Source organism: Mytilus edulis, chromosome 2 (genome assembly GCF_963676685.1).
Source record: "Mytilus edulis chromosome 2, xbMytEdul2.2, whole genome shotgun sequence".
NCBI classification, from domain to species: Eukaryota; Metazoa; Mollusca; class Bivalvia; order Mytilida; family Mytilidae; genus Mytilus; species Mytilus edulis.
In genome coordinates this window covers 3,667,411-3,680,658 of record NC_092345.1, presented here as the reverse complement: position 1 = coordinate 3,680,658, position 13,248 = coordinate 3,667,411, and the positions used below count along the sequence as shown (strand labels likewise).

Genomic DNA, 13,248 nt, shown 5'->3' with positions numbered 1-13,248 from the left:
ATGTCATAGACTCTCCTACCATTACTTTTTGTTGCAGGCTATACAATTTTTTTTTTGTATGATCAAATTTGTTCAAGGCAAAATAATAAGACAATAGTTTTATGTAATTTTATTATAAAAATGATTCTACAAAAATGGGACAGCCATGAAAGCACCATATAAGGATTTATTGTTCTTAGAAAATAACTCATCATATTGGATTAGAGATTAACTCTCATCATATTGGATTAGAGATTAACTCAATATTTGGCAGGTTTTTTATTCCAATACTAATATGTGGGTGGGTGATTTCCAGCTTTTGAAGAAGCAAACATTGAGATATCATTATATAAACTATACATGTGTTAGCTAATTTTCTTGTAAGTTGTCAGTTCATTTGTATTTTTATCAAGATTTGGTTAGACAAGGTATTGAAATCGGTATTGATCCGTTGAAACAGCTTGCTTCTGACTTCATCATCTTTTTAGGTTCATTTGATCTCCGTCATAGTAATTTGTATCAAAATTATTCAACTTTTATCTAAATGATAACATTATAGTATTGATTGTAGATCATTGTAAGTAAGAAAATTGGATACAACATGTACAGTTTGTGATTTCTCATCGTCGGTTTTACTTCTTCATTTTCAAATTTTCATTTTGAGGGGTGGGAACAGTAAGAAAAACACTCTGAAGAATAGACATATTCACAATATTATAAAACAATACACAAATTGTTAATCAGAAACAATTTTTGAATATATACCTTCTGTTTGGTTGCATGTGAATCATATAAAAAAAAAAGCCAAATAATACCCAAGAATTACAAATGAAATAAGATAAACCTGTCTAAACCAAACCCTGACAGGATTTGGAATTTTGTTGAATACTTGGATGGTCAGTTTATACAAGTTTAATGAGTTTGTTTATAGGCATATCAATGCAAGAAAATATCCAGATTTTAACATATTTTACATTTTTTTTAACATAGTTTGCCTAGATTCATCTATAATAATGTTAATAACCGAACCATGACATGTTTTGTAATGTTTAGAAATGAATGAGATATATACAGAGCTTTAAATATTCTGAACTTATATGGTCCGAGATCACCATTGTCGTCCCTTGATTTTCGTTGTCCACAAATATAGTCCCTAGTGTTGAGGGTTGGTTACTTGCCATTAATTTTTATACCCCTTCCAAATTTATTTCTCCATGTTCAATGCCTCAAATTGCAAGGAGGGGGATGAAATTACACTGTAAAAAAATTTGGGTCCAGAATTTTAAAGGAAAGTAGTGATTTGGTCCAGCTGAAAAAGGTTGAAAATGAGCACTTCGGAAGCTGTCAAAAGATTTCAAGACGCCCTAAACATAAAATTGTCCATATTTTGAGTTAGAGGCGATGAAGTTTTCTATAAATTTGATATAATTTGTCCCAAAAGTAGTACAACACACTGTAAAAGTTTCTTTGAGAAAGCGCAGGTGGGATTTTTTTTATTTTCATTTATGTTCTAAAAGAAATGCACTACGAATTAATTGTGTTCTCGGACCTAAGAGGTGAAATCTGTAAATATAGAATTTGTACTCTGGCAACTTCCCTTAATGATTTGATGGTGTCAACTTGTCAAATAGCATGAAACTAAAGGATTTAAACTTTTATTTTATAGAATTTCTGCAAAAACGACCAATTTTGGCATTTTATTGTCAAAATAGGCATTTTATAACTTTTTCAATATTGATGCATAAATGGCATCCTGACTTTCTATCTGACAGGTTTTAATGTGTCAATATTTGTGTTTCTATGCCTTTATCTGCTTCTTTTACTTATTTATGAACTCTGAATCTACAGAAAAGAAATTTATCTCAGATAAAATGTGCAAAATGTGTTGTATAAATGACCCTTGTCTAACGCCTTGTTCGGATGCAGTCAATAGTGGGGAACTTGGTATATAAAATTTGATGTCCATATTAGAGACCTCACTAAATTTGTATCAAATGCACTTTACAATGTCTATTGTACCTGTTTCATTTCACATAATATATTTCTTTTCTTCTGTAGGATAGCAAGTGGTTTAAATATAAGCCTGTTGAGAATAAATTGCATGCAAGTTTTTCCCTAAAAAGGCAAAAATCTTTGTTTCAGCCCATACTGCTTGTAAGAAAAGTTAATTGCAAGAGTCTTTTTGTGTTCAGATTTGTTGTATCATGTCACATGAGTATAGAAATGATAAAAAAGACACAAATTTTTATTTCTTATAGCCTCAACATGCACTTTTTAATGTAAATATGTGGCAAGGCCTAAATTGACCCTAAATTTTTTCCAGTCTTACTTGGCCTAAGACCCTTTTAAACTAATATGATATGTTATTTGTAACTTTTCTTTCCATTTAAAGTACTTTAAATACATATGTAAGGATTATTTATAACCAAAAAGCTTCACAAATTTAAAATTGCTGGAAAATATTACATCTTCATGTAAGGCTCCCCTTCATTGAAAAACCTAAATTTTTAGGGGCAGGCTCATATAAATTTGACTTTTGAATAATTATGCCAAGTCTGATAAATCAAATGAGTACTCTATTGCTTTTAGTACATGATAAGTTATATATTAAGGCATTTAAAAAGTATTTTTTTGCAATATTTTAATTTTCAAAGCCCCAAATGTTGATAGTTGAAATTTTTCAATTTTAACGTCAAAATTTTACACGCAAAGATGAGTATAGAACTTAATTTAATGTCTACAATATACATCCTATTGACATGAAACTTTGTAAGCAGTGTTATAATACATTAAACTTTGTTCATACCAAGTTTTTTTAAGATTTGTCAACTCTTTCTACCCTATTAGGTCCGAGATCACCATTGTCGTCCCTTGATTTTCGTTGTCCACAAATATAGTCCCTAGTGTTGAGGGTTGGTTACTTGCCATTAATTTTTATACCCCTTCCAAATTTATTTCTCCATGTTCAATGCCTCAAATTGCAAGGAGGGGGATGAAATTACACTGTAAAAAAATTTGGGTCCAGAATTTTAAAGGAAAGTAGTGATTTGGTCCAGCTGAAAAAGGTTGAAAATGAGCACTTCGGAAGCTGTCAAAAGATTTCAAGACGCCCTAAACATAAAATTGTCCATATTTTGAGTTAGAGGCGATGAAGTTTTCTATAAATTTGATATAATTTGTCCCAAAAGTAGTACAACACACTGTAAAAGTTTCTTTGAGAAAGCGCAGGTGGGATTTTTTTTATTTTCATTTATGTTCTAAAAGAAATGCACTACGAATTAATTGTGTTCTCGGACCTAATATGTGTTGTCAAAATTCACACCCATTTCACCAAAACCTTAAATTGTAGAGGAATACAGGCTATCAATGTGGACTGAAAAATGTTACAAAACAAATGTCTGAGCTCATTTGAGAATAAAGTTAAGGGAGACAATCAGTTTTTACAGGGTTGATTTAGACAAGATTTCACTGTAATTGATAAAATAAACCCCCAAAAAAACTTCAGTTGTTTGTTCTGAATTCAACCCGTTATTTGTTTCTAAGAGCTAATAATTATATAACAAACTATTTCAAAAAGCTGGTTTCTGCCATTGATGAGTTTGAAACAAAACAAAAACATTCATAACTTTTCTGAAATATTACATGATGGCGGACTTATATCGTAATACATTGTACACAAAACCACAAAATATGTGGCATTGTAAAACATAATAAATATAATAACAACAACAACAAAAAAACAAAAAATCAAGGCTATTAATCATGATATCATAAGGAGGCTTTACATCATGACATCATATGATATGTTTAAACATAACTAAAAACCTAAAACAACAAAGGCATAGAACACGTCTAGAGGAATGATAATTGAACACTTTATATTTTAATGAGTGCATATTTTAGTTACACATTTTCCCACAGTAAAAAAGATGCTGAACAATATCATTGCCAAAAAAATTATGTGTGTTTATTCAATGAATTATTGCGTACAGATAAAAACTGGAGGGAATCTCAATATTTTTGTTAACACCGACCAAAATAAACCCAGAAAACTGAAAGTTAACTTGCCCCAGACACCAATAGTTCAAATATTGAACATTCTTTGCTCTTATCAATTAGATAACTATAAATTCAGAAATAATTGTGTTGTTTTTATTAATGCAACTAGGTGAGTATTGCAATAAAAAGACTGACATTTTGATATATGATACATATATCTGTATGCTGCTGTTCCCTAAATCACAATAATATATATCACCCTTTTTTAACAGTTCTTTAATAAATGCACACAATAATTTCTGAATTTACAGTAATACTATTTGTTTTTGAGAAAAATCTACAAGGAATTCAATTAATTAAGTCTCCTCCCATACAACAGAATTACCACAAAGACATATTGTGGATAAAGGTAAACCATGATTATAAATATTCAACAAAGTATTCATTTTCTTTAGGCTTGTATGCAAACTTCAGTGGCGGATCCAGCCATTTGAAAAAGGGGGGGTTCCCAACCCAGGACAAAAGGAGGGGGGGTCCAACTATATGTCCCCATTCAAATGCATTGATTGTCCCCAAAAAAGGGGGGGTTCCAACCCCGGAACCCTCCCCTGGATCGGCCACTGAACTTTGGCAAATCAACAAAATCAAATATCCAGGCAAGTACAATTTCTCTTACATCCATGAAAATTGTTAACCATTAAAATAAATGAATCCTCAGAATTAGGAAAAGTATATTGTTTTCAATATGTATATTCAAATCAACAACTTATAAAGATATAAAACAATTTGATTTTCGTTACTGCATGCACTGTGAAACAGTTCAATCAGTTACTATAAATAAGGACTCTGTAAAATGTCTTTCTAAGAAAATCCCACTCATATTGAATAATTTAAGACTAGGAAAAAAAGTGTGTTTGTAGTTTCAAATTATCTTCTTTGATTTGTCACTGTTCAAATCCTTGTCTGTATACAATGTTAGATATCTATAAAATTATCTTACAGCAAAAAGAGACCAACAAATATTTTGTTATCCTAAAAACTAACCACTGCAAAATAAATTACTTTTAATAAAGCCTTCTATTAGAGTTTGTCGATTTATTTGCTAGATTTTTTCTTGAGGCATTTATATGACAGAAGTTCCAGCAATTGATATTGGTGCCATGTTTTCTACTGTTGAAGGTAGGGATATAGATTCCTCACAGAATTTATGTAATGTAACACACAATGTTGGGCTCATTTCAAAAACTATCACTGACAAATACATCATAAGAACTTTTACTAACTCTGCATTGAAACACATAGATGTTTGAATTAAATAAATGAAAAAGGAAATAACAAATTTCATACATAACAATGTAATTTTAAAATTAATCAATGAAACATTTAAAACAGTAATAACATTACAATAAAAACATGATTTTTACTAGACGATAAATTTTGATCAAAGTTGTATGTATGGGTATAATATCCCTAAATACCAATGGATTATACAATTACCAGATGGCCGATGCAAACACACAATACTACACATATATTACACAATACTACACATATATTACAATGGAAGACTAGATGATGTATGTGTTCATAAAAGTTTGGTTTAAATACCAGCATACAAAGTTGAACAAGAGATCACAAATGTGCACCAATTAATTTCAAACTTCTTAAGGACAAGGTTCACTTATGGCACAAAATGGCCTAAAATATCAACTTTATCATAAAACCCTAAAAAGGTTTCAATTTGGTTCGTAAATGGGTCTATTTCAAAAGTATAAATGCTAAATATATCAGTTCTCTTCTTAAGAGTACATAATATTCTCCAAAGTAAGAACATTTTGGACATTTTGTCAAAATATGATGATTTTGTGTATTTTTCAGACCTAAAAGCTTAAGAAACACCTTGGACGCCACCTACGATCCAAAATGTGTTGTAACCAAAAGATTCAAATTTTGATATAGATTTTATCAACATAAAAACTTTTTGGATCGTAGATGGCGGCCAAAGTTAATAATGTCAAAAACAATTTAAATTATGGGAAAAAAGTACCAAAATTGACCTTTCAGTACAGATTTTGTTTATTTAAGGGGTCATAGCTTCATAAATTGTAAAGGAAAGTGCCAGAAAAAATATTTTTGTCTTAATAGTATTATCACAAGTATTTCTATGTGAGATTTGTAATCTTTTGGTCCGATTTAAAAAAAACATAAAAAATTCAGGGCCAATTTTAACCCTTCGTGAACTTTCTCCTTTGTATACAATGTTTGTTTCTAAGTAAAAAAAAAAGAATAATGTTCAAGTAAGACATAGTTATTAATAAAACTTGCCATTCAAACCTTCTAGTTTAAATTGAAAAATAAGTCCAAAGTTCCGATTTAGTCCCTACAAACAATTATGATCCCATCCCTCTTGTATTTGCATGTTTAGTTTTTATGTTTTTAACATAACAACCAAGTAAAGATCTCGTGTTCAACATTAATGCTTAGTCTACATTACATAAAAGCACCATCTTCACCAAAAAAAAAAAATAAGCACTTAAAAGTTAAATGCTTTTAATGAGAATCTTAATACCTACTGAATTTTAATTAAATTAATCATATTCACAACTTATATTTCAAATATGAAATCAATTTAGAAACAAACAACTTTTAGTTTCTAGGAAAAACTTTTCTTTTTGTCAAACCTAATTCATCGTATAAAGTATAAATAGTAATACTTTTCAGATACCTGTAAATATGTAATACATTATATATCCTAAACTAATTGACATGAAATGAACACATTTATTCCTAAATTACTTGATTACTTAATTTATTTGCATACTCTTGGGTCAACTTGATTACTTTATTAATTTGCATACTCAGGGTCAGTATGATACAGGATGTGTATATACTTTATATGATTAAGTATTATGATTTTAAACACAGAACTATTTCACTTGAATAGACAGAAAAGAACTGAATTCTCATGGCAAAATTTGTTATTCTACATTATGCCAAAATCTTATAGCATCTAATATCTAAACACTTATATTTCATACTCTGATTTTTGCCTTTTACTAGAAACAAAAATTTAACCTAAAAAAACATCTTTACTAGTAGAAATATTTATGAAAAAATTTAAATGGTTACAGATCTTTTTTGTTTAATTCAAATAAAATCTTGGTTTTTTTCTGGCCTGGAACTTCTTATTTCAAGGATTTTATTATACAACTTTTTGTCAAATGTGATGTGATTCCCTCTGCCATCAATGGATGCCATGTTTGTTTACATAAAACAAACCTATAACCATTAATTATTATAAAAGAATTGAACACTAAAATCAATTAAGTAGACATATAATTACAGCATTTTCTAACAGATCTTCAAAAAGAATATTTATTTGACATGTAGTTAGTACATAACTTCATAAATAATCACCACTGCTTTAAAATCTAATACTGAAGATCAATTTAAAAAAAGTCCAAATCAAATTAATTTATTCAATAACCTGATTTTCAAGTTCTAAGAAAAATGCATTTTTCTTTTTGTTGACTAGCATTGCATTTATAATTTCTGAAGTCTAAATGATACCCATTTTTTTTAAATCCACAACACTTTGAATTGGAAAAAAAGTCCTAAAATACCATTTCTTCATTACTTGACAATTAGCAACTCTCATAACTCATCTTTGTTATTATTATTATTATTATTATCAGTGTCACCTAAATTTTCATTTGTATCATTATCAACATTTTCATTATTTGACTCTGTCCGTTTATTTGATACATAATCATCAATATTTGTAAATTGAGCATAGTCTTCAAATTCTTCTACTTTCATATATTTTATATTACCATTTTTATCTATAATTTTTACATTTGCTATTGACTCAGGTTTTTCACTATTAGAAGACTCTGAGTCCAGCTCAGAGATTTGTTCTGTAATTTCAAACTCTTCGTTTAATTCTCCCCCTGAAGCATAAGAAGGAAGACTGTCTGTTGTGTCTTTGGAATCATGTAATACTGTAGTGGATTTCTCTTCACTTGAAACTGTGTCTTTTTTTTTTAATTCTAAAACACTAGCTAATTTATCAAACATTTTCTGTGACTGACTGTCAAATGAACCTGTATTAAAATATGCTGACTCAAGAATTCGAGCGACAGCAGTGAGGTAGTCTCCTTGATTGTCTAAAGAAGGAAAATTTGTTCTTTCTTTTAAAATGTCCACAACATACTGATAGATTTGAGTCAACTGGGGTACTGAGTCTGACACAGCAGCCGAGATATGATCAAAATTAAAGGATAATTGTTTTGAACCATCTGGCCTTGTTGTTATCACTATCACATCATCATCTGTAACCACAGGAACTTCAGGTTTCTTATTGTCCTTGGGATTGACCTTGACATTCATTAATATTTTGTTTGTTCCTGCCTGATATTTGTAATATACTGTATTCCCTGAACTGTCAGAAATAATAGTTTCATCATTTCCATCTTGTAAAGTTGTCTTTGTTACTTTATCACCAACAACACGCACAGTCACTTTAGGAACATTCTCGACACGACTTGGGCCTTTTGCAGAAGTTGGTGGTGATTTAGGCTGAGTTGTGACACTAGCACTTCCATCTGGCCTAAAGTAGTCTGAAAAATACATAAAACAGTACATTATCTGATTTTAATATGGTCAATGTAATATGTTCTCTGTTTATTGCAAATTATTAATTTATTAATGAATGTTTAATATTCAGTGGCAAAATATTTCACCACTAGTACTGAATTAGACAACAGTGAGATGTTTTGTTTTATGTAAGATCTTAAAATCATTTAGTCCTTTGTTTCTCGATGCCCCACAGATGATGGAAGGCTACAAAATCAAATATCAAATTCAAAATCTTTGTTTTAACCCCTCCAAGAAAAAAGTTATGACTTTCCATATTAAAAGCAACCATGCTACCATATGACACACTTTCTCACTAAATAACTTTAACATTTATTGGACTTGACAAATAAGCCTTCGTCATGAAGGGTTAAAACTTCAGTTTATCATATGACCAAACCTCTGATTTTTCTGGAAAACATTCCCTTTTCGTATATATAGCTGTGGTCAGGGCTGATACCATATCAGGATTAGGTCAACTCATTATTGTAGTGTATTCAATAAATATACAATTATAGTCTCAATTAATAAATCAGGTAATGAGATATTTTTTTTCTGACATTTTGAGTACAAAAATGTATCTGATTTGCCATATTTGGATGTATATATGAAATAAGGAGATGTAAGTTAATTGCCACCCAGACTACTATCCACCAGATGACAAAGGGCAGGGATTTTTACAACTATGTATATATAATAGATTACACAAATATTCCATGAACTTACCTTCACTCTTACGAGTATGTGCCAGTAGAACCTCTGTTTCTGGAAAAGCTAACAAAACTTCAAACAACTGATGTCCTTCTTTTTGAAAGAGGAAGACCATTGGAATCTTAACATCTTGAGTTCCATCTCCAGACATAGCAAACAAAAGCTGCCCCTCTACAGTACTACCTTTTGTATGATCTGTTAATATAAACAATATTTAACAATTAAAACTATTTAAATGAGACAAAGGATAGTATTGCAAAATCACATGGTTTTTCAGGAAAATTACAATTTCAAAATGTTGTTTTCACTTCATGTATTAAGAACTTTTAAAATCATAAACATCTATTATTTCTGCATTATTGGTTGATACTTGTTGTCCAGTCGTAAATATTTCATGCATGTTCAGGAGGACTCTCCCATTTTCAAATTGTAGTACACGATTGAAACTCAACTTCAGTTACCTGTTTTTACGATAAAAAAATTTCATTAAAAATATTTCAGACTGTTCACATTTTGTTACCAACAGATGCACAAATTCAAAAACAATATGTAACTGATATTCTTGATAAAAAACTCTCAAACAGAAAATATTTACCTATAACAATGCCTCCTATAGCTCCAGCCTTCATTAAATTTCTAGCCTATTAAGAAAAGAAAAAATGTAATTAAACCATGTAATTTTAGAATGAAAACATTAATTTGAAAAAGGTTTCAATTTGTAGGATACTATTGTAATGTAGTTCAAAATTAACCACCTCTTACTGCTGTTGACCTCTAAATGCTTTTTCTGTGTATTTTAAAGTCTTATTATTGTATAATCTGGGTCTTATCTTTTTTTGTCAGGTGCCAAGGTGGCCTAATGAACATACATGTAGATGTAAGAAGATGTGTTATGAGTGCTAATAAGACAACTCTCCGTCCAAGTCGCAATTTATCTAAGTAAACTAATATAGGTTAAAGTACAGACTTCAAAACAAAGCCTTGTCTTCCTTTGCAAATCACTTTAATCTATCAGGCAGGATTATTAAATGTCTCTTGTAGAATTTTAACTGTAATTCCTAGACACTGCTGTCTGACATACAGATCTTTGTAGTAAATAGTTTGAATTATTTGACATACCTTGTCATTGAACATACAATCCCCCCTTTCTATCACTGCTATCTTGTTCTTTATTTCAGCAGCATTTTCTATTGGGGTACATGCTTTATATGGTTCAGCTTTTACTACAGGTCCCTGCACCTGCAAGACATAATCATTATAATTGTTACCAGGTATTCTTCAGGGCTCAGCTTTATACAACTGCAGAGGTCAAACCCTGAACAGTTGGGGCAAGTATGGACACAACATTCAAGCTTGATACAGCTCTGAATTTGGATTGTGATCAAATTTTTGACATAATATGAGTTTCTGACACAAAACAAATGTCAAGATCTTAAAATTCTATTGCGTAATATTGTGCCTTTAGAGATTTCTTCTTCAAACTTTTCAAAAATTTGGAATTTGAGAAATTTAAAAAAAATAAAATTGAAAACTACTACCACCCCCCTTTTTTTTAAAATCAGTACAAAACCTAACATTTAATTATACATAATTTACAAGTAGTGTCAGGGAGGTAAATCAAAAAAAATATACAACATTTAACCGTTAAATCTGAACCACCAGCTACCATATCTATATAAATAGGGTGCAAACATTAATCCACCATTCTGCCTCTGATGAAGGTCCTTTTTGGGCCGAAACCGGTCATGCTATGAAACATCACCAGGCGCTGTTAATTATGTGTATTGGTATATATACTATATTTTTATGCCTTTACATTTTTCTGATGTTGGTACTTATCTTCAATAACCATTATGCAAATGATAAGCAAACTCTTGTCACATAAAACAGATGAATACATTGCAGTATTACCAAAAGATGAATTAATACAAAATTTACCACATGCAAAATTGTTGGTTAAGGTATTGACGGTAAAACATTGTTGTTAAAGTAACACACTTACTGGAGGGTTAGTTTTTAAGTTGTAACCAAACTGTGCTGGACCTGCTTTAAACCATAGAGTACCGTAATAAGGTTCTGTTATAACTTGTACTACCATAGGCTCATGGGCAGCTATAAAATAATACAATGGTGTTACACAAACAACAGGATTCTGTATAAAGGTTCTGTTATAATCTGTTATTAATAAAACTATTATCGAACTCATAGGCAGCTGCAAAATAAAACAAGGGTGAAATGTACACCCACAAATTTAAGATTAAATTAGTAACCTTGGGCTCATGGGCAACTGTAAAGTAAAATAATTTTATAATCAATATTAGTACAGATGTAATAATAAGACTTTTTCTTCTTAAAACACCACTGGATCTTGTGTATAGGTAAAAGAAGAAAACACCTTATCTCTATGTGTATGCCATTACAGGACTTCACAGACATTCCTGTAAGATTTGAGATATAAGAGTAAATGTCTGACACTAATAATTGACAGGGTTAGTGCTGCAGATCCCCATATAGGAATAATGGTTCAGCTATATTTTTTACAATCACATGTCAAAAGTAAAATAATACTGCTATATCATCAAAAATACTAGACGGTTAATTTTGATATGATTCCTAAAACAATGGACACTTGTGAAAGTGTGGATTATTTTCTAATTATTTTTTTTCGATGTTGAGTTAATGTGGTGTGTGTCATCGCTAGTGATAATATTGAGTACAGAATAGTTCTTCTAAGTTAATTTTACTTTGCAGGTATTGACTAAGGTAGATGGTGTAAGTGAGAAAAAACTAGAGGCTCTAAAGAGCCTGTGTCGCTCACCTTGGTCTATGTGCATATTAAACAAAGGACACAAATGGATTCATGACAAAATTGTATTTTGGTGATGGTGATGTGTTTGAAGTTCTTTCTTTACTGAACGATTTTGCTTCTTACAATTATATCTATAATGAACTTTGCCCATTAGTAACAGAGAACTATATTTGGTAAAAATTTACATAAATTTACCAAATTAATGAAAATTGTTAAAAATTGACTATAAAGGGCAATAACTCCTTAAGGGGTCAACTGACCATTTTGGTCATGTTGACTTATTTGTAGATCTTACTTTGCTGAACATTATTGCTGTTTACAATTTATCTCTATCTATAATAATATTCAAGATAATAACCAAAAACAGCAAAATTTCCTCAAAATTACCAACTCAGGGGCAGCAACCCAACAACCGATTGACCGATTCATCTGAAAATTTCAGGGCAGATAGATCTTGACCTGATAAACATTTTTATTCCATGTCAGATTTCCTCAAAATGCTTTGGTTTTTGAGTTATAAGCCAAAAACTGCATTTTACCCCTATGTTCTATTTTTAGCGGTGGCGGCCATCTTGGTTGGTTGACCAGGTCATGCCACACATTTTTTAAACTAGATACCCCAAAGATGATTGTGGCCAAGTTAAGATTAATTTGGCCCAGTAGTTTCAGAGGAGAAGATTTTTGTAAAAGATTACTTTAATTTACGAAAAATGGTTAAAAATTGACTATAAAGGGCAATAACTCCTAAACGGGTCAACTGACCATTTTGGTCATGTTGACTTATTTGTAGATCTTACTTTGCTGAACATTATTGCTGTTTACAGTTTATCTCTATCTATAATAATATTCAAGATAATAACCAAAAACAGCAAAATTTCCTCAAAATTACCAATTGAGGGGCAGCAACCCAACAACCGATTGACCGATTCATCTGAAAATTTCAGGGCAGATAGATCTTGACCTGATAAACATTTTTATCCCATGTCAGATTTCCTCAAAATGCTTTGGTTTTTGAGTTATAAGCCAAAAACTGCATTTTACCCCTTTGTTCTAATTTTAGCCGTGGCGGCCATCTTGGTTGGTTGACCAGGTCATGCCACACATTTTTTAAACTA

General features: G+C 30.7%; 1 protein-coding gene across 1 annotated transcript in view; it reads right to left on the bottom strand.

Moving 5' to 3' along the window:
- Nucleotides 1–96: 96 nt before the first annotated feature.
- Nucleotides 97–13,248, bottom strand: part of LOC139510082 (ER degradation-enhancing alpha-mannosidase-like protein 3) — a 33,276-nt gene continuing 20,124 nt past the window's right edge. The window contains exons 19-25 of the mRNA XM_071296330.1: nt 11,327–11,436; nt 10,444–10,563; nt 9,920–9,965; nt 9,340–9,519; nt 4,745–8,597; nt 3,276–4,340; nt 97–1,071 (exon numbers count right to left, since the gene is read on the bottom strand). Of these exons, the coding sequence (XP_071152431.1) occupies nt 7,633–8,597; nt 9,340–9,519; nt 9,920–9,965; nt 10,444–10,563; nt 11,327–11,436 (1,421 nt within the window). The 3' untranslated portion in view covers nt 97–1,071; nt 3,276–4,340; nt 4,745–7,632. The remainder of the gene's footprint in view (nt 1,072–3,275; nt 4,341–4,744; nt 8,598–9,339; nt 9,520–9,919; nt 9,966–10,443; nt 10,564–11,326; nt 11,437–13,248) is intronic.